This window comes from Schistocerca piceifrons, chromosome 11 (genome assembly GCF_021461385.2).
Source record: "Schistocerca piceifrons isolate TAMUIC-IGC-003096 chromosome 11, iqSchPice1.1, whole genome shotgun sequence".
NCBI classification, from domain to species: domain Eukaryota; kingdom Metazoa; phylum Arthropoda; class Insecta; order Orthoptera; family Acrididae; genus Schistocerca; species Schistocerca piceifrons.
The window spans coordinates 21,252,142-21,273,527 of record NC_060148.1 but is presented as its reverse complement, the minus strand read 5'-3'; the positions used below and the strand labels follow the sequence as shown (position 1 = coordinate 21,273,527).

The window sequence follows — 21,386 nt, the reverse complement described above, 5'->3', positions numbered from 1 at the left end:
CTGATTTACCATCCGTGCACAAAGTTTGTCGTGCGTTGCTATTAAATATTTCTTAACTCCCACAACATCACTTTTATCATTTGTTCAATTTGCTATTTGTGTGACACCTTTTGGCAATCGGTTAGGTTGCGATCCGTGTTAACTTTGTAATCCCGCTCCCACGCATAAGAAGAGCGTTTCCTGGCCGCACGGATGCGCAGTGACTTTCATAGCTGCACATGTGAGTGGCCTGCGGTGCCTGAGTTCGGTGGAGAGCCTGTAATCGTACATTGGCTGGGGCGAGGCAGCACACACAGGGTTGAGATAAGTAATATTATTGACTTGGTACGTATGTACCGTGTATTTGTAAAAAAAATTTATGGGGTCTTGCAGCTGTAGGTGTTGATTTTAGCCTTTGACTACGACTCTTTAGGCAAGCTGTTTTATATTTGTTCTGAAATGGGCGTGGTTACCCACGCTGAAACCTAGGTAAACACCAGGTAGTTTGTGCAATCGAGGCGGATTTTTCATAATTATTTTGAAACCATTGAGCCTTACTGTTGGATCTTCAACTTTCAAGATGCCCTGTAGAGTAGAAGATGCCCATTCTTTCCCACGGATGTCTTTGGGGTCGAAATGGTTGCTTAAAAAGTCCATGGCCATTTTACATGCCAGTTCATGGGACTTCAACCTTGACAATTCTAGCTGTCTCACATCTTCGTGGACTGAGAGTGATGAGTTATTCAGTATTCTTGACCACACACGACCAAGATGTCTTCTGATGTGAGAAGATTGTACATTACTCAACATCATAATAGTGTGTCAATATACTGCACAGAAGCACAAGGCCAAGAATGACACATAATTGTGCAATATTTATCTGCAGGACACATCAGTTGGAATTCTGCCATCACAGTGAACATGTTAGCACTCGACCATGTACGTGTATGTTGCGGCAGAGCTGCTTGCCTCCCAAAACGCAAGCAGAAATAATGCTTAACAGGCAAAATAAGTCAGAGAAGCTTTCTATGAACATTTCAGTGAGCCAGTGACTCTTCCATAGCAGAATAGATTCATAAACCAGTAAACCGCAACAACTAATTGCAGATTTAACAAGCAACATAATTTATCATACGCACGGGTCTTTTTCTATATATTCTCTGTTGTAACAACTGTTGGAAACAATGTAAGACACTTATGCTGATTGTTAGCTTACATGATTTTATGTCTATCCAGTGACAACTGTTCCAAGAAAAATACATGTGTATTCTCTATGGTGAGCTGAAGCAATACTGTTTGCCAATTCCCAGAAATGCTACAACTAAAATAAATGTCTGCTTCAGTTAAGATATGATGATCTTATTTTCCTCTACAACTGTGGACCATAAGGTATCTGGTGTTCCCTAGTCAATGAGAAATTTTATTTCATCAAGAGTACTGCAAGGTACTTTCATACACCCCTTTAATTTTTTGTCATTTAATTTTTTCAGTTCTTCGCAGACATTTATTTGGAAGCGTGTTGAATTTCTCCTCGTCTCAGCAGAAACTGATGTGTATTGTGCATCTTACACAGTACAATATATTGTACAACTTATTTAACATCGGTCAATATTTTTAAAGCTCTGCAGTCATCTCGAATGTATTGCACAAAACGTCAATACTGATCGCATATGGTCATTGTATATTGTGCAATATAAAATAAATATTGAGTGTGTGAGGGCCCCTTAAGGAAGAGAGAATTATTGCATTGATACTAGTCCACTATATCATCTGCAAAGAAAATGACAGCCTGACTAACATCCTTGCTCCAGTCAGAAAACTGTGTTTGATATGGTGCGACATATTAAGTATACAAATATAACAGAGGGAAACATTCCACGTGGGAAAAATATATCTAAAAACAAAGATGATGTAACTTACGACACGAAAGCGTTGGTACATTGATAGAGACAATAACAAACACAAACACACACACACACACACACACACACACACACACACAGATATATATCCATCCGCACATATGTCTGCTTCTGTCTGTATATGTGCGGATGGATGTGTGTGTGTGTGTGTGTGTGTGTGTGTGTGTGTGTGTGTGTGTGTGTGGGCGCGCGCGCGCGAGTGTATACCTGTCCTTTTTTCCCCCTAAGGTAAGTCTTTCCGCTCCCGGGATTGGAATGACTCCTTACCCTCTCCCTTAAAACCCACATCCTTTCGTCTTTCCCCCTCCTTCCCTCTTTCCTGATGAAGCAACTGTGGGTTCAGAAAGCTTGAATTTTGTGTGTGTGTGTGTGTGTGTGTGTGTGTGTGTGTGTGTGTGTGTGTGTGTGTGTGTGTGTGTGTTTGTTAGTGTCTCTATCACCATACCAACACTTTCGTTTGGTAAGTTACACCATCTTTGTTTTTAGGTATATTAAGTATACAAGTACGCAACTTAATCGTGTTAAGAAAAATCAAAAACATGTAAGGAAGTTTTTATTGTTATTACCTTACAATGTAGCAATTCCAATTATGCAGATAGGAAACAAAGGATGTCAGTTGTTGGATAGTGCAGGATTATAGGAGTGTAATGCTCCAAGAGAGGGGGAAAACACACACAAGTGTTAAAAATAACTTTTTTTATTTCGAAGTTATTTAGCAAATATATCCACAAATATATGTATATATACAGACACACACAAAATAAATGTGCAGTATTTCTTGCAACTTACATAACTACATGTACAAAAGCTAGTCAGTACAGGCTTCACAAGCCCTTATACTGGACTATAGTAAGAAAAGTGTAAAATAAATAAGTCTCAATAGAGTTTGAAAGTTTGCACAAAATATAGTCTCTTATCGTAGGATCCACAATGGTGGATTAGGAAGAACTTGCTCAAAAATGAAGCAAGTGCTGAAGCGCAGCAGAACAGAGGAAAAAAATGAAGAAATTTTCTCGACTTTGAATTCCAAAGTTGGCATCTGACTAGCATCCCACAGCTTCTGATAACATATACGTTTAATGAAAATGATTTCAGCTTTTTTCTTCTTCAGTCTGTTGTATTTAAACAAGATATCATTTCTCTTCTTTTCCTTAAACATCCTTGCTCATTTTCATAAAACACTGCTCAGTCTCACTGAGAATTAATTAAGTCTGTGTGCTGTCGTATTTGCCGAGCCCGGAGACGGAGGTACGGACGGTACAGCCGGTGACGTACATTCGTGCACCTCGCATCCCGGCGAGATCCGGAAAACCGGTCTCGCCCTCCGTTCTTGTTGTCGTTCGTTCCACCAGTCCCTCGGAACTGGTGCGACGACGGCAGCACTACTTCCCAGATGCCTGTAGATCCCTCGGTCTTGTAGCTCCCATCGCAATAAAAAAATGGATGTAAGCAACTTTACACATTTTCTGCTCTGAATGATATAGAAGCAGAACACGTGCAGACACTTTGAACATTTGAACACGACACACTGAAAGCAGCGCGGTGATGGTACAAGGTATAATACTGTCCGGGCAGAGCACTGTAGAAGATTCCACACAAGGAGAAGGAGCAGACACAGACAGATGGTGGTGAGCGGAACATTCTGCAGTCCTGCACGGTAAAGGAAATTCGGTAGTCTGGGATCTATCACTGTCTGTCCGCTTTTCAGGTACACGGGGAAGTAGGCTCGACAACCGGGCTGCGATTCCCACGAGGGAAAATGCGCCGTTCCCATTTCGGGACCATTTTCCTCTTGCGGGAAACTGTGGTGAATTCCCGTGCTGGTGCCTCCGGGAAGACACCTGGTCCAGTGACTCCCACAGAGGTGCACGGCAAAGGTGGCGGGAGAGGCCGTACCGCGGGCAGGATGCGGGCACCTGCGACGCTCCTCCGTCTCGCGAGTGAACCGTTGGACTCTGTCCGGAAGGGTCGGCTCCGGCAGACGAGCGCTTCCAGATCCCGAAGATCTGCAGGCAGCTCGGGGCCGAACCCCTTCGAGGAACGCGGGTGTTGCGTGGTGGCGCGTTGCTGGAGAAAGCCCCCTGGGGGCTACGACTGGGAGGCGTCCACTACGCCGGCTGCGATACGGGTGACGGCATCGGTGCATTCTCCTCGAAGATCATCACCAGCTTGCTGTACTCCAAACTGCGCCGCTTCTTGCGAGTCTGTAGAGAAAGAGTTACTATTTACTACACAGATGAGAGATGACAGAGGCGTGAGTCTCAGAAAGACATGTGTTATTCAATTTCAAACTAACACCAGAAGTAGACATTAATAATTGTGCACTAACTGAAGCATAGTGTATGAAATGTGTTGGGTACCAGCTGGATAGCAAGTTAAAATGAACCCAACACATTGATAAACAAATCAAGAAACTCAGCAGAGAATTATTATGACCTCGCTGTGCTGATCTAAGGACACGAGCGACTACTTATTTCTCATATTTTCCCTCCCTGACAGAATCATCTTCTGGAGTAGTGTGCCTACAGTAAATAAAGTGTTCAGCAGAAACAAGCAGTAAGAGTATTGTGTAAAGTAGATAACCATACACTGAGGTTACAAAAGTCATAGGATACTTGAGAATATCGTGTCAGTCCTCCTTTTGCAGGCAGTAGTTTAGCAGCTGAATGTGGTACAAACTCGCAAGTCATCAGAAGTTCCCTGCAGAAATATTGAGGCATGCTTCCTCTACAGCCGTCCGTAATTGCGAAAGTGCTAACAGTGCAGGACTTTGTGTACGAACTGACTTCCTGATTACATACCCTAAATGTTTGATGGGATTCGGGTCAAGCAATCGAGGTGGCCAAATCATTCACTTAAATTGTCCAGAATGTTCTTCCGACCAATCTAAATCTACATCTACATCTACATACATACTCCGCAATCCACCATATGGTGTGTGGCGGAGGGTACCTCGTACCACAACTAGCATCTTCTCTCCCTGATCCACTCCCAAACAAAAGAGGGAAAAATCACTGCCTATATGCCTCTGTATGAGCCCTAATCTCTCTTATCTTATCTTTGTGGTCTTTCCACAAAATATAAGTTGGCGGCAGTAAAATTGTACTGCAGTCAGCCTCAAATGCTGGTTCTCTAAATTTCCTCAGTAGCGATTCACAAAAAGAACGCCTCCTTTCCTCTAGAGACTCCCACCCGAGTTCCTGAAGCATTTCCGTAACACTCGCCTGATGATCAAACCTACCAGTAACAAATCTAGCAGCCCGCCTCTGAATTGCTTCTACGTCCTTCCTCTATCCGACCTGATAGGGATCCCAAACGCTAGAGCAGTACTCGAGAATAGGTCGTATTAGTGTTTTATAAGCGGTCTCCTTTACAGATGAACCACATCTTCCCAAAATTCTACCTATGAACCGAAGACGACTATCCGCCTTCCCCACAACTGCCATTACATGCTTGTCCCACTTCATATCGCTCTGCAACGTTACGCCCAAATATTTAAATCGACGTGACTGTGTCAAGCGCTACACTACTAATGGAGTATTCAAACATTACGGGATTCTTTTTCCTATTCATCTGCATTAATTTACGTTTATCTATATTTAGAGTTAGCTGCCATTCTTTATACCAATCACAAATCCTGTCCGAGTCATCTTGTATCCTCCTACAGTCACTCAACGACGACACCTTCCCGTACACCACAGCATCATCAGCAAACAGCCGCATATTGCTCTCCACCCTATACAAAAGATCATTTATGTAGATAGAAAACAACAGCGGACCTACCACACTTCCCTGGGGCACCCCAGATGATACCCTCACCTCCGATGAACACTCACCATCGAGGACAACGTACTGGGTTCTATTACTTAAGAAGTCTTCGAGCCACTCACATACTTGGGCATCAATCCCATATGCTCGTACCTCAGTTAGGAGTCTGAAGTGGGGCGCAAACAATTAAGGCCCGGAGATGTGGTGCACTGCCTTGAAATGGTCTCCAAGTAGCTGAACATAGCCATTTACAATCAGTGATCAGTTCAGTTGGACCAGAGGACACAGTCCATTCCATGTAAAAACAGCCCACACCATTCTTGAGGCACCACCAGTTCACACAGCACCTCGCTCACAACCTGGGTCCGCACCTTTGTGGGATCTGCGCCACACTCTAACACTAACATCACACCTAACCAACTGAAATCAGAACTTATTTGACTAGGACACGGTTTTCCAGTTGTCTAGGATCCAACTGATATGGTCACGAGTGCAGGTAAGGCATTGCAGATGGTATCATGCTGTTCGCAAACGCACTCACATTGCTCACCTGCACCCATAGCCTGTTAACGCCAGATTTATCCACACTGTCCAGACAGATACATTCCTCATACATCCCACATTGATTTCTGTGGTTATTTCACATTGCTCGTCTGTTAGCAGTGACAACTCTACTCGGACACCGCTGCTCTCGGTCGTTAAGTGAAGGCCGTTGGTCACTGTGCTGTCTGTGATGAGAGGTAATGCCTGAAATCTTGGCACACTCTTGAAACTGTGGATCTCTGAATACTGGTGTCCCTAACGATTTTTGAAATGGGATGTCCCATGTGTCTAGCTCCATTTACCACTCCATGTTCAAAGTCTGTTAATTGCTGTCGTGTGGCCACAATCGTGTCAGAAACCTCGCATGAATCACTCGAGTACAAATGACAGTTTCACCAATACGCTGCCCTTTCATACCTCGTGTACGCAATGCTACCACCTGTATATCTAAAAACAAAGATGATGTAACTTACCAAACGAAAGCATTGGTATGTTGATAGAGACACTAACAAACACAAACACACACACAAAATTCAAGCTTTCGCAACCCACGGTTGCTTCATCAGGAAAGAGGGAAGGAGAGGGAAAGACGAAAGGATGTGGGTTTTCAGGGAGAGGGTAAGGAGTGATTCCAATCCCGGGAGCGGAAAGACTTACCTTAGGGGGAAAAAGGGACAGGTATACACTCTCGCGCACGCACACACGTGCACACACACGCACACACACGCGCGCCCCCACACACACACACACACACACACACACACACACACACACACACACATCCATCTGCACATATACAGACACAAGCAAAAGCTTGAATTTTGTGTGTGTGTTTGTGCTTTATTAGTGTCTCTATCAACATACCAAAGCTTTCGTTTGGTAAGTTACATCATCTTTGTTTTTAGATATATTTTTCCCACGTGGAATGTTTCCCTCTATTATATTCATACTACCACCTTTTTTATATGTGCATCTTGCTATCTGATGACTTTTGTTATCTCAGTGTATAAGTTGCAGATGCTTTTTTAAGTAGGTTCGGATTCTTACACACTATGCAATACATTTGCTCCTTGCCAGTTTCATCTGAACTATGATATGTACAGGCTGCATAGAAGACACACGTATGACGTTCATGTAGACTGCCACTGTTTCAGTTCAAAGTGCCCTTTTGCATGTGTAGATGGAACCGATTGGTTTTCAGTGTAATTCTTATGTCAAAGACAAATTTTACTTTAAATCTGTCCAGAAGGTCTACACTGTTTTCCTCTGGACAAGTTTCCACATCTCAATAGTGAGGTTGCAATTGTGTTAAAATACTTTGATCAACTTATGTTTTTAGGAGGATTTTTTTGATTATGGAACTACGTAAGTCGTGATTACGTAGCAACGCAAGTCTGAAAATTTCTCAATTTGTCTGTGTCTGTCCACATGCCAACAGTTTTTACCACAAAAAATTATATCTTCTGTGCTAAAAATAATTAAATAATACTAAAAAAATGTTTTGCCTGTGGTCTATGTTGTTGAGAAACATGAAACCCCAGTCATTTTTGTGCACTTAAAATCCAGTCTGAGGTGCAAAATTAGTTTTCAGTTATTTGATTTTCACATAAGTACATTATCAAAATTTTACTGATACATCAGGTTCTTTTCATATGGGTGACGTGCCTGCTGTGGCAGGGAAAAAAAGGGAACCAGCAGAAAAAGGGAAATATGCTCCTCTTCAAAAGACTGGCTGAAAAGTGGGGTACCAGTTGCCTCATTGTGCCAAATTTTAGCATGCCAACATATTTGTGCTGAGACAGAAGCAGACAGTGGCAATGGAAAAGAGGCAGAAAAGTAATAAATACTGGACGACAGTAGACACTGGCCGTGGTAGAGAAAGAGTGAAGGAGATAATTGCAGTGTGAGAGAAAGAGAGAGACACAGTGGCAGCAGAGCATAGTTGACAGAGACAGAACAGTGTTAGGAAAAAAGTGAAGGAGACAGTGCCAGCATGGAGAGGAATAGAGAGGAAGAGAACGCGAAAGTGGGTGGGAGCCAGTGATAATGAGAGACAGAGTATATGTGAACAACAATGTGGAAAAGTGAGAAGAGACAGCAGCAGCGAGAAGGAAGAAATGAGATAGTAGCAGTAAGAGGAGCAAGAGCGAGACAGTGATAGTGAGAGCAGACTGTAATAGTAGGGCAGAATGAAGGGACCTGTGGCTGTGACATAGGAGACAGTGACACACACAAAGAGGTAATGACTGGGCTGAATAAGTGGGTGAGAATGGACAAGTGGGAGTGGGCGGACATGTGGGTGTGAGCGAATTATAATTAGGGGAGTTTGTGGTAGAGTGGAAGTATATTCACGTGCCAAAATTTTTGGGAAAATTTTTAAAGGTGCTGAGGAAGGTAGAATGAGACAGCTGGTACCCCTGTTTTCAGTCAGAGTCTCTTAATAAACAGGAGCTTATTCACCTTTTTGTGATCCAAAAGGAGCATTTTTCCACTGGTGATGACTAATGGCTGATGGCGATGATGATGACACATGTCTTGTGCTGATGTTGTGTGACTTGTGGTAATGAAGGCATGTGATCTGTTGTGATGATGATGATGAGGACGGCAAAGGGCTCATGGTGGTGGTGACACAAGACTCATAGTAATGATGAGAAAGGGCTGTTGTTGATGACAATGATGAAGACAAAGGCAAATGGCTAGTGATTATGTCAAATTGGCCGGTAATAGTAACGACATCAGACAGCTGACGCTGATACGCACCCTGTGGATCGTGGCACCGGCTTCCGCCCCGGCACTGTCATTGCCAGACCCCGAGCTGCTGGAAGTGAGCTCGCCCTCCTCGAAGCCCAGCTCCTTGCCGCCGGCGCGCGCCATGTCCAGGTACAGCTGGCCCAGCTGCTCGTTCACCAGCATCGGCTGCAACAAAACGTGACACAGACACTGTAGCTATCTGTCTCTGTCGGTGCCTTACACTTCCACTATTTCTACACGGCAGAGTTGCAGGAATATATATGAAACTTCCTGACAGATTAAAACTGTGTGCCAGACCGACACTCGAACTCGGGACCTTTGCCTTTCGCGGGCAAGTGCTCTACCGACTGAGCTACCCGAGCACGACTCACACCCCGTCCTCACAGCTTTACTTCTGCCAGTACCTCGTCTCCTACCTTCCAAACTTTACAGAAGCTCTCCTGCGAACCTTGCAGAACTAGCACTCCTGAAAGAAAGTCCCGAGTTCGAGTCTCGGTCCGGCACACAGTTTTAATCTGCCAGGAAGTTTCATATAAGCGCACACTCTGCTGCAGAGTGAAAATCTCATTCAGGAATATATATGCTCCAGTCTCTTCCTCGCTTGTATTCGATGGCTTAGTTTTACCGGCATAACGAGTATTCCAGGTTTCCAAATTATTTTGACTTCTTGCTTCCATATCTACACCTACACGATTACTCTGCAGTTCACACTCAAGTGTTTGGCAGTTGGTGCATAGTATCACTTTAACACTATTTTTCTGCCACTAAAATGTCAAATACTACACACAGAAAATGGTGACTTAATTCTTTCAGTGTGAGCTCTCATTTCTCTTATTTTATCACAATGGTCATTTCCCCCAATGTAAGTACGAGTCAGAAAAATACTTTGCCCTTCTGCAGAGAAAGTGGTGGTTGAAATTACACGAAAAAATCTCAAAGCCATGAAAAACCCTTTCCTTTAATGATTGCCACCCGAATTACCTATCATATCCATGACATACACACACTTATTTAGTGATAATATGAAATGGGATTGCCTTCTTTGCATTTCTTTCCCCAATGGTCTCCATCAGTCCTATCTGGTAAAGTTCCTGTATCACACTGCAGTATTCCTCAGTAGTAAACTGTAGGGATCTGTGGTCAAACCTCACTTCGACATACAGTTTTGTCTCTTACAACCATTGTAACAAATACTCAGTAAAGAACACTCCTCATAAAGATTACCTTTGCTTTTTTTTCTTGAAAATTGGTAATTGACTTTATCTATAGGACTTGCAAATGTAATCCACAGGAAGTTTCAATTGATAATGTTCCACAATATACATACATGACCTAGAAAAAAACATTGAAAAACCTATGAGGCTGTTCACAGATGAAGCTGATGCATAGAAAATGAGTGTCTGCCACTACTTTTATTTCATGAATGGTTCAATATATCGAAATTATGTTTTCAGCAGATTATAGCAGACTGAAAGGCATGTGATTTTGTTACACGTTTAATACTCTTATATCAGCTGGCAAATATGGTTTCTTAAATTAAATTATACATTTTAATAGCGTTGGGTAACTCTTTAAAAGACAAATACTGTGATGTATTAAACAAGCAAACAAAGTTTCTTATCACTCTACATGCCCATTTGCTGAGAACTCCATTTCAATATTATGAATCATTCATAAAATAACCGGTGGTGTTATGTCTTATGTGTCTCACTATGTATAAAGAAGTTGCAACTCTAGAAAATTTTAGTGAAATGCAGGAGTGCTAGCAAAAGGACTGACACTTTCTGCAGAGGCTGCCAATTGACTCACATCATAAATATATGTGCTATATCTTACTTAAGTAGCTGCACAGATCCATCAATGTCCACCAAACTATAACAACAGATGCTAAAAGCACGGGATTGTGCATCACGGAGTAATTCACATTTAAAATTCAGGGAATAGCCAACATCATGCTGCTTCCTCCTACACATATTTCCTGGAAATATTTGGATGTAAGCTTTGAGCAATTCGAGCTCAAACAAAGGCTGACAGGTAATCATTCTACCGTGCACCATTCACAACTGGAACAACACAAGGGGAGAAGTGACAGTGGTAAATAACACGACACTCTGTGTTGATCGCTGTTAGTGGAGTACTATGTTATCTAGTGCAATGATGATCATGGAGCCTTTTAATGATTTTATGTCATTCACTGACAAAATGATAGTGGTAATGAAGTGTCCCCTGTTACAGACAATAAGGTGGCTTTTGGAGTATAGGTGTGGACAGAGATGCAGATGAATCGACTCACTTGTTTTTAGGTGCTGACTTGTCATGTACCGTTTTATTTTATATGTTAACCAACGGACATAATGTGGCCGATGATGACATGGCAACAAACACCTGCATAAGGGTTGCATTTTCTCATTTTACAGATGTAATTCACGTAAGTATAAGTTGTAACGTCATTTTACAGTAATACCAAATGTAATTCATATTATTACGGTTTCTAAAGTGAACTGTTTTCACTAGTGATGTACACGCCAGTTGTGCCTGTGTTATGTTACATGCGATTTAGGCAAACGATGTTCCCCATTCCCTATTTATGACAAGGAAAGATGATAGTGGCAAAACGGTAAAGCAGTATTAGATAGGGAAGAAGTGGCAAATCATGTACTGTGTGTGGTCGTTCTGTTTCCTGTTTGTGCAGAGCTGAACAGAGAGGTGTGCAATTCAGGTAATCAGCAAGGCACAATGGCGGGTAAACATCTCCACTTCCTGTGGGCAGGGCCTTCTATGTGGCGACGTCGCGGTTTGGCGGCGTCTTGACTGCCAAGGAGCAGACACGCTCTCAAAAAATACACACAGCAATGAACAAAGGAAGCTCTAAACTGAAATGCTGCTTACTTCTCATTGAGCCTTCAATAAGGATGTTATATTTAATTTATACTGTATCTGCTCCAAGTTACGAAGTAATTGTGATCTGTACTCCCAATGAAACAAATATGAGACAATCAATGTGTAAGGTTGCTGATGTCATTTTGTAATTGGAGTAGATATTTTTTTCCTTTCAGTGGTAATAGCTGCAAAGGACAGACATGCCAACTTTCAAAAGTGAAAAATCAGGAGAATTTTAGCAGTGTACTATTGTGAATTACAACACATCTCTGACGATTAAAGCTGCAATAATTCAATTACATTTGCTTTATTATTTACATGTAAATACTAAATAATGGACATACCCGAGCCTTCGGACTGTATAATTTATCACTCAACATGCTGAACAATATGAATGATGAGCTCTGCAGGTTTCTTTGGATTCACACACATCGAAACGAAGCACTCTCGAGAGAACTACAGTTCGAAATTACGATCCGAGGAAACAAATTAACGTATAGTAGATTTCTGTTTTGACATTAGCACAGTTCTTGCATGAATAAATCACTGTTAAATGATCACACATTTTCGTTTCATAATGCAACCCATATTTGCACGGCATCCCATATCCGCAACACATATTTCCCAAATTTAAATCAATTTTATACAGGATGTACATGTTAGGCTTAGCAAATAATCTGAATACTTTATCAGTCTGAATTTGTCTGATTACGGTAGTTTCTTATTCAGCACATCCGTAGCTGACTTAGACTTCTTCAAAAACTCTGAACTAAATTTCTGCTCAAAGCACTTGCCATTTTGAACTGATTTTAAAATCAAAAATTTCTCCAAAGACGTTTCTGAAAGCATGGACCTGAACTGAGTTTTGGTCTTTGTAACTGTGCTAAAAATTCTTTCACATTCCGCATTACTATGTGGAATTGACAAAATAGCCAGCATCACCTCTGCAAGTTTATCATACTGAAGAACCCCATCAGCTGATTTCTTCTGCCCTACCAACGCCCACTGAACATCAATTCTCTCTGCTGCCAAGTTGGTTTCTTCCAGCTGAAAGTTACAGAACTGAGAGTGAAGAATATCAACTTCTGTATCTAAGTGTTCACTTTCGATACTCATAATATTAGGAAATCTGTTTATGAAAAATCTAAGGCTGGAAAATGATGCTTTGCCAATTATAGAAATATTTGCAACTTCTGCATGCGTTAAAACTTCATCTTTGAATGTAAATTTGTGTATCATGTAATCACATGATGATAAGAAACATTTTCTTACAGACTTAAAGAATATAGACTTTTCCTCAGGCTTCAAAGTGGTCACCAAAGCAAATGTAGAATTTCTCTATCATCAGATCACAACCATCCTTTTGATTTGATTTACGATTGCGCTGGTGCTACCAGATGTGGAGGAAATTGGCACTATTCAAAAGATATTCATTTGTCTCTGAATGCTGCCAACGATAAGTTCCTTACTTCCTCGTAGATACGAAGCGCGAGCTACGCCTACTGCCACTCCCGACAGCCACCACACCAATCTTCCAAGGTAACATAGACAAGTACCAGCCATACCTTGTCATCCACCAACATATCGAAGGCGCAGGATTTTCAAATAGTAAGGAAAGTATTGAAACTGCTCTGAAAATCGGGAGATCGGTCTTCACTGTTGGGAGATCGGGAGGAAGAAGGAAAAATTGGGAGCCTCCTGCTTAAATTGGGAGAGTTGGCACGTCTGAAAGGAGCAGAGTACAAGTCTTCCCAGGGCTAAGCATGATTCTAATGAGACACTGCTATGCAGGGCCTCCATATAAACATAAATAATGGTGCACATTCTTAAGCAACCTTTATCACAGATACCGTTACAGAGTGTTCCTCCATACTAATGTGTCGTAAATAAGATACGTGACCACAGTTTTTTTACTGCGCCAGAGGTGTGTAAAAAATTTTTATATTTATGTCTGGCTTTATTTTTCTATTCTTGAAGCTGCTGTAACTTTCGTCATCAGTTTCATTACCAGGTAACGGGGGCAAAAGTAGCTAACAGCAAAAAATCATGAAACAAAGTATTATTTCAAAAATAAAAACAGCCTACACAGGACAATGACTTCCCTGACATAGCTAGACATTCTCAGATTAGAATACAAATGACACTTTAAGTAACCTATGTGAACTCCAATAGTGCGAAAGCACTCATTTAGTGGTGCACATAAGATTACGTATTACGTACGGAACGTGTCCTCACCTGTGAGATAGCCCGCAACTTCTGCAGGTCATCCTTCAGCACAGCATTCAACTCGCGTTCAGACACCTGGTACCTGAACATCAGGTCCGGGGTCACCTCCACGTTCTCCAGCCACGGTGGATCCTGTAAGCAGAAGGAAATGTCCAATGCAGCAAAGCTACTGGAAGTGTTGCTAGCAATACAGTGACTTAGAGCCCTGTCAGGGACACAATGTTGTGAAATTACAAAGTACTGCTTTAGGAAATTGACGACTAGGCAATGACTTTCAAATACTATAAGGGTGAAGACGCCTGGAGATACTGACAGGTTTCAGATAGATTATACAATGGTAAAACAGAGATTTAGGAACCAGGTTTTAAATTGTAAGACATTTCCAGGGGCAGATGTGGACTCTGACCACAATCTATTGGTTATGAACTGTAGATTAAAACTGAAGAAACTGCATAAAGGTGGGAATTTAAGAAGATGGGAACCCAGAGGTTGTACAGAGTTTCAGTGAGAGCATAAGGGAACAATTGACAGGAATGGGGGAAAGAAATACCGTAGAAGAAGAATGGGTAGCTCTGAGGGATGAAGTAGTGAAGGCAGCAGAGGATCAATTACGTAAAAAGACAAGGGCTAGTAGAAATCCTTGGGTGACAGAAGAAATATTGAATTTAATTGACGAAAGGAGAAAATATAAAAATGCAGTAAATGAAGGAGGCAAAAAGGAATACAAACATCTGAAAAATGACATCGACAGGAAGTGCAAAATGGCTAAGCAGGCATGGCTAGAGGACAACTGTAAGGATGTAGAGGCTTATCTCACTAGGGTTAAGATAGATACTGCCTACAGGAAAATTAAAGAGACCTTTGGAGAAAAGAGAACCACTTGCATGAATATCAAGAGCTCAGATGGAATCCCAGTTCTAAGCAAAGAAGGGAAAGCAGAAAGGAGGAAGGAGTATATAGAGTGTCTATAAAGGGGCAATGTACTTGAGGACAATATTATGGAAATGGAAGAGTATGAAGATGAAATGGGAGATATGATACTGCATGAAGAGTTTGACAGAGCACTGAAACACCTACGACGAAACAAGGCCCCGAGAGTAGACAACATTCCATTAGAACTACTGACAGCATTGGGAGAGCCAGTCCTGACAAAATTCAACCATCTGGTGAGAAAAATGTATGATACAGGCGAAATACCCCTCAGACTTCAAGAAGAATATAATAATTCCAATCCCAAAGAAAGCAGGCATTGACAGATGTGAAATTTACCGAACTATCAGTTTAATAAGTCACATCTGCAAAATACTAATGCGAATTCTTTGCAGACGAATGGAAAAACTGATAGAAGCCGACCTCGGGGAAGATCAGTTTGGATTCCGGAGAAAAATGGGAACATGTGAGGCAATACTAACCCTATGACTTATTTTAGAAGCTAGATTAAGGAAAGGCAAACCTATGTTTCTAGCATTTCTAGACTTAGAGAAAGCTTTCGACAATGTTGACTGTAATACTCTATTTCAAATTCTGAAGGTGGCAGGGGTAAAATAAAGGGAGCGAAAGGTTATTTACAATTTGTACAGAAACCAGATGGCAGTTATAAGAGTCGACGGACATGAAAGGGAAGCAGTGGTTGTGAAGGGAGTGAGACAGGGTTGTAGCCTCTCCCCGATGCTATTCAATCTGTATATTGAGCAATCAGTAAAGGAGACAAAAGAAAAATTTGTAGTAGGAATTAAAAACCACAGAGAAGAAATAAAAACTTTGAGGTTTGCCGATGACATTGTAATTTTGTCAGAGACAGCAAAGGACTTGGAAGAGCAGTTGAACGGAATGGACAGTGTCTTGAAAGGAGGGTATGAGATGAACATCAACAAAAGCAAAATGAGGATAATGGACTGTAGTCGAATTAAGTCGGGTGATGCTGAGGGAATTAATTAGGAAATGAGACACTTAAAGTAGTAAAGGAGTTTTGTTATTTGGGGAGCAAAATGATTGATGACGGTCGAAGTAGAGAGGATATAAAATGTAGACTGGCAATGGCAAGGAAAGCGTTTCTGAAGAATAGAAATTTGTTAACATAGAGTATTGATTTCTGTGTCAGGAAGTCGTTTCTGAAAGTATTTGTATGGAGTGTAGCCATGTATGGAAGTGAAACGTGGACAATAAATAGTTTGGACAAGAAGGGAATAGAAGCTTTTGAAATGTGGTGCTACAGAAGAATGCTGAAGATTAGATGGGTAGATCACGTAACTAATGAGGAGGTATTGAATAGAATTGGGGAGGAGTTTGTGGCACAACTTGACTAGAAGAAGGGACCGGCTGGTAGGACATGTTCTGAGGCATCAAGGGATCAGCAATTTAGTATTGGAGGGCAGCGTGGAGGGTAAAAATCATAGAGGGAGACCGAGAGATGAATACACTAAGCAGATTCAGAAGGATGTAGGTTGCAGTAAGTACTGAGAGATGAAGAAGCTTGCACAGGATAGAGTAGCATGGAGAGCTGCATCAAACCAGTCTCAGGACTGAAGACCACAACAACAACAACAACAACAAGTGTGAAGAAAAATAAAGAGGGCCAGTCAGTAACCTAAGACCAAAAAACACAATGGAAAGTGTGCCAATTTTCTAAAAATAACTGGCAGGTAAAAAGTTCTATGATCTTGTGGAAATTCTCGTGCTAAACTACAGAAAATAGACCACAAGAAAGAACTTATAGTTACTGTATTATAGTTTCTTTAGCCAACTACATATTATTTCTTTTATGTAGTGTAATTATAAAACTTGTGGGAATACAGAGCCATTTGTGTACATATAAAAAAAATGATTGGGGCAGCTGCATTTGATAAGTAGGGGATCCCTGGGCCCGAGTGGCAGTATGATACAAATTTTCATTTGTCACAACACATTCATTACACTGCATGTTTGAGATTCCCAACCAGTTTCTGTTGATATCATTTGAATATATGATGAATGTAACTCAATTTAAAAACATTGTACACTCTCTGATCAGAAGTAGACAGAGAGTTATTGGGCATGCGCCCACCCTTCACCACTAGGATAGTTTGAACTCTGAACTTTCAATGAGGTGTCTGTATGTCAGTGGAAGAATGGCAGCCCACGCTTTCTCGACACCTGACATCAGAAAAGGTAGTGACGTCAGACACTGCGGCCGGAGCAAAGTCAAAATCCTAACTTATCTCAATCCTTTTTGAATTAAGTCATTCAGCATTTGGCTGTTAAAAATGTTATTTACTGTGACTGCAATTTTGACACGCAGTCATTGTCAAGCATTCTGAAAGCAAAAAGTCTCCATATAAAGTATGCTACACTGAAAAAAATTAAGTAACTGTTCCACGGGATTGGCACTCTGGACAGGTCAGTCCATTTTTTGGAATGTCATCGTCCACAAACCGCTGCCCCACATATGCTGCTTTAAGGGGCTCCGGAAAGGCTCAAAATCATGAAAAGTTCAATTTTTACTTTTTTGCGTTTTCTGAATCTGCAGACTATTACCTTTTAATAGATATATAATTTATTCAATTCCGAAGACTACAACTATTTTTAAATATTTTTTTTTGAAATGTGTTCTACATGGGCATGACCCACTGTGGCGCTGTTAAACTGCTGTCAAATGGTGTTATTATTAACGTCCGTGTTCATCAGGTACATTTTAGTGATGTGAGATAAAGTATGTGTTGTGGCTAACCTGTGATGGTTCAATATATATCGCTGGTGTGATTGTCGATTGTTTCATGTTTATTTACTCTGTCGTTATCTCGAAAATATTCGTAATTAATTCTGTTTCTTGAGTCTCTGTTTTGTTGAAGTATAATAATGAGTAAAAGTAAAGTTATTAGAAATCCTCTGAAGGCTTTTAAGAAAAGGAGAAATGTTGGAAAGCCAAAGGTATGTGTTATTACTGTAAACAATAAAGACGATAACCAAGTGAGTGAACCTAACCTCTCAAGTACACCTGCCCATAGCAGTCAAAGTGGGAAAGAAAATACTTCACAGAAGAAGCTTGGTTCAATGAGTGAAAACTATGAATGTTTTATGGGCGAATCGGATGTGAATGAAATATTTGATATGTCGGTTCTCAAAGAAATTTTTTCAAACTGTGTAAGATGTATTCATTGTAGTGAAGTTGGTCTGGAACTCTCCATAATAAAGCACGTAGGACTTGCTAGTGAAATACAACTGAAATGTGATAAGTGTTCATACATGACCACCTTTTGGAACAGTGTTGCAGTAACTGCAACTGAAGAAAATGGTAGCAAAATCTACGAACACAACAACGAGCGATGCTTGCTTTAGACAAGGAACGCCTTCGGGCTGCAGACAGGGCTGTAAAGAGTCTAGAAATACAAGGAAGAGTAAACAGGAGGAGGAAAAGGAGGAAGCTGGAGGAGGAGTTTGCAGAGGATGAAGATAATCCATCCTATGGACCTGGAATGCACTAAAAAGTTAATCCAATCTTTGTCGCTCGATTCCCAAAACTTTTATTTTCTCATACTAATTACATGTTTTTTAAGGATCTTCCAAACATATTTGTTTCAAACGTTCAGTAAATGTTACACAGTACCTTCTGCATAATTTAACACAGCCTTTTTCCAAAAAACTGTATATTTTTGAATATATAAATAAAAAATTGCAAAAAATGTGAATTTTCATTACAAATGAAAAAAATCATCTTTAATAACTGAACTAAAATTTTGTAAAATCCCTGTGTTAAGATGTAGCCCATATTCCAATAAATAATCTGTAAAAAGTTCAACTTCCTACCTCAAATACTTTGTGAGGAAAGATGTAATTTATAAGCGTTATTTTAACATTGCAAGTATAGGGCGTTCCGGAGCCCCTTAAGACAGTGTGCGTCGTCATGCCTATGCTAACATTCATCAACTCTACTGTTCCTCTACTGTATGCAGGACAACACTCTGCAAAATCTCTTCGTAGCCTTCCACTTTTTCTTAAGCGCAATATGGTGAATGCACCTAACCACAAAAAACACCCCCACCTTGTAACACCACCTCCTTTGTACTTCACTATTGGCACCACACACGATGGCACTTTATCGAGGCGTCGACCAAAGCCAAACCCTTACGATGGATTGCCGCACTGTATAGTGTGATTTGTCTCATATTCGGAATTAATTAGTTTTCTGCATGATAGTTTTACCACTCAATATACAGATTTTCAGCTGTAAGTGCTGTGAAACTGGTAGTGCCTAAGAGTAAAAGGATTTTACAGCTGAAGCCATTTCACTTCTCAACATGATACACTGTGGAAGTGGCTGCCCAGACTACAAAAGTTTTTGATTTTTTACAACCGTCCTCTGCAATGCTCGACAATCAGGTCCATCAGTACATGGGGTTTACCTGGCCTCAGTTTATCTGTGGTTGTTCCTCCATGTTTCCACGTCACAATCACCTCACCGAGAGTCTACTTGGACAACTTTAGAAGGGTTAAAATGTCTATGATGAATTTCTTACTCAGGTGACATCCAAAGACTAACACACATTTGGAGTCCCTGCGCTCTACTGACTGACCCAATCTACTATTATAATTTCTCTACTGAGAACAAAGTACTTTTATACTGGCAGGACCACATCTCGTGACTTCTAGTGGTTAAATCCACATTACATACGGGTGTCGAGATGCTTTCGATCCGACAGTCTATTTCAACAAGCCGAAGATGTTTGGTTTATTGGTTGATAATGTTTGTATTCTGTAGCATCTGCAGCTATTTTACATTGCCGCACCGATACAAGAAACCCCACAAAAACGCAAATGCAGATACTGTAAGAGCCAAAGCACTCTAAGGACATTTCGTTATTCCAAACAGTTATCTTTGTGTTTCAAGGTGAAATTTATAGATACATTTGCTTGTATTAGCAAATCACAGAGAATAAAATTAAAGTTGGTGCTGTTACAAGACACTGCCTTAACAGTCCCTATAGCAAAAGACTAACTGCACATACCTTCAGGATAGGTCTCCGCTTCGATGTTCCCTCAGATGAACCATTATCCATTCTCTCCCAAAGCATGTCCTGCGATGAGGAAAACAACACAATTAGTATTGCCTCTCACAATAATATCAATAATAAACATTAAATTGCAATAAAGCTTTTCCGCTTCAGTGGCAATATACATTTTTAGATATATTGATATATGATTATTGATCACTAAATTTGCTGTAATCCCTCATTATGACACTTCCGGTTGTTACGATGGCTTTCTTTGACCGGAGCTACTATTATTTAGTCCGGTACCTCCTCAACTGGCATCACAAGGCTGAGTGCACCCCAGAAAATAGCAACAGTGGCATGAAAGCCCGGATGGTCACCCATCCAAATTCCGGCCATGCCCGTGAGTGCTTAACTTCAGTGATCTGACGGGAATTTGTGTATACAATGTGGCAAGGCCGTTGCCATGACTAGTTCTAGTATTTTCCTGAAACACTGTCTAGTCTGAGGCCAGGGATTTAAGAGCTCTTTTCGTAAACTGTTCCATTCCTTTTCCCCTTCACGTATGAATCAACATCTGCCCACAGACTTAAGTCTTAATAGCATCCCATGCACTGCTACCAGTAACAGGCCTATATTTTTACCTAAACTGTCAATATTTGTCCACTTTTTCAATGCAAGTAAAGTTGCAGAGGTGTCAGATGGGACTCAGTATGAATGAGTCTTACACAACTGAAACACATAACAAATTCAAGAGTATTAAATACATATTTTTGTAGTCAAAAAACTGTGTCCTTAACCATTTTGACGCCTGTTCAAAAGGAGCAAAATTGCAAGTTATGGTTGAGGTTACACAGGGGAAAAGCAATCACTAATGAGTAATAGCTGAAAATTTGCTTATCCTCTCAACCATTTGGGATAAAATACATGTGCTTTACAAACACATCATCATCATCATTTTACGTGTGGGATTAGACATCAGCCAGTTTCATTTTCACAAAGTATATGTCCGTCATTTCCTTGTCTGACCTCTGTCTCTCCTTCCTTTCAGGTTCCAGTCTAGCACTTTCTTGTGTAGTGTTTCATCACTCATCCTATCGTCATATCTCTATATTCAATTGCTTCCTCATTAATAGCATGTACATTACAACTCATTTAAAACATCTTCATTTTTTAATGAAATATCTTCTTGTGCTGCCCTTCACTCTCCTCAAGAATCTCATCTCTCCTGCTTGTATTCTGCTGCCATCTTTCCTTTAATTAATCTACCTCTCACTTTCATACAACAGTAATGGTATCCCTACATTGTCAACATAAGACTGTGGTTTGGAAACTGTGCCTGTTTCTGTTT

At 40.9% G+C, this 21,386-nt stretch overlaps 1 protein-coding gene across 1 annotated transcript in view; it reads right to left on the bottom strand.

Moving 5' to 3' along the window:
- Positions 1-2,582: 2,582 nt before the first annotated feature.
- LOC124720239 (period circadian protein) overlaps positions 2,583-21,386 on the bottom strand; it is a 200,965-nt gene continuing 182,161 nt past the window's right edge. Inside the window, exons 21-24 of the mRNA XM_047245556.1 lie at positions 20,051-20,119; positions 14,079-14,201; positions 8,973-9,128; positions 2,583-4,105 (exon numbers count right to left, since the gene is read on the bottom strand). Coding sequence (XP_047101512.1) covers positions 4,010-4,105; positions 8,973-9,128; positions 14,079-14,201; positions 20,051-20,119 — 444 coding nt within the window. The 3' untranslated portion in view covers positions 2,583-4,009. The remainder of the gene's footprint in view (positions 4,106-8,972; positions 9,129-14,078; positions 14,202-20,050; positions 20,120-21,386) is intronic.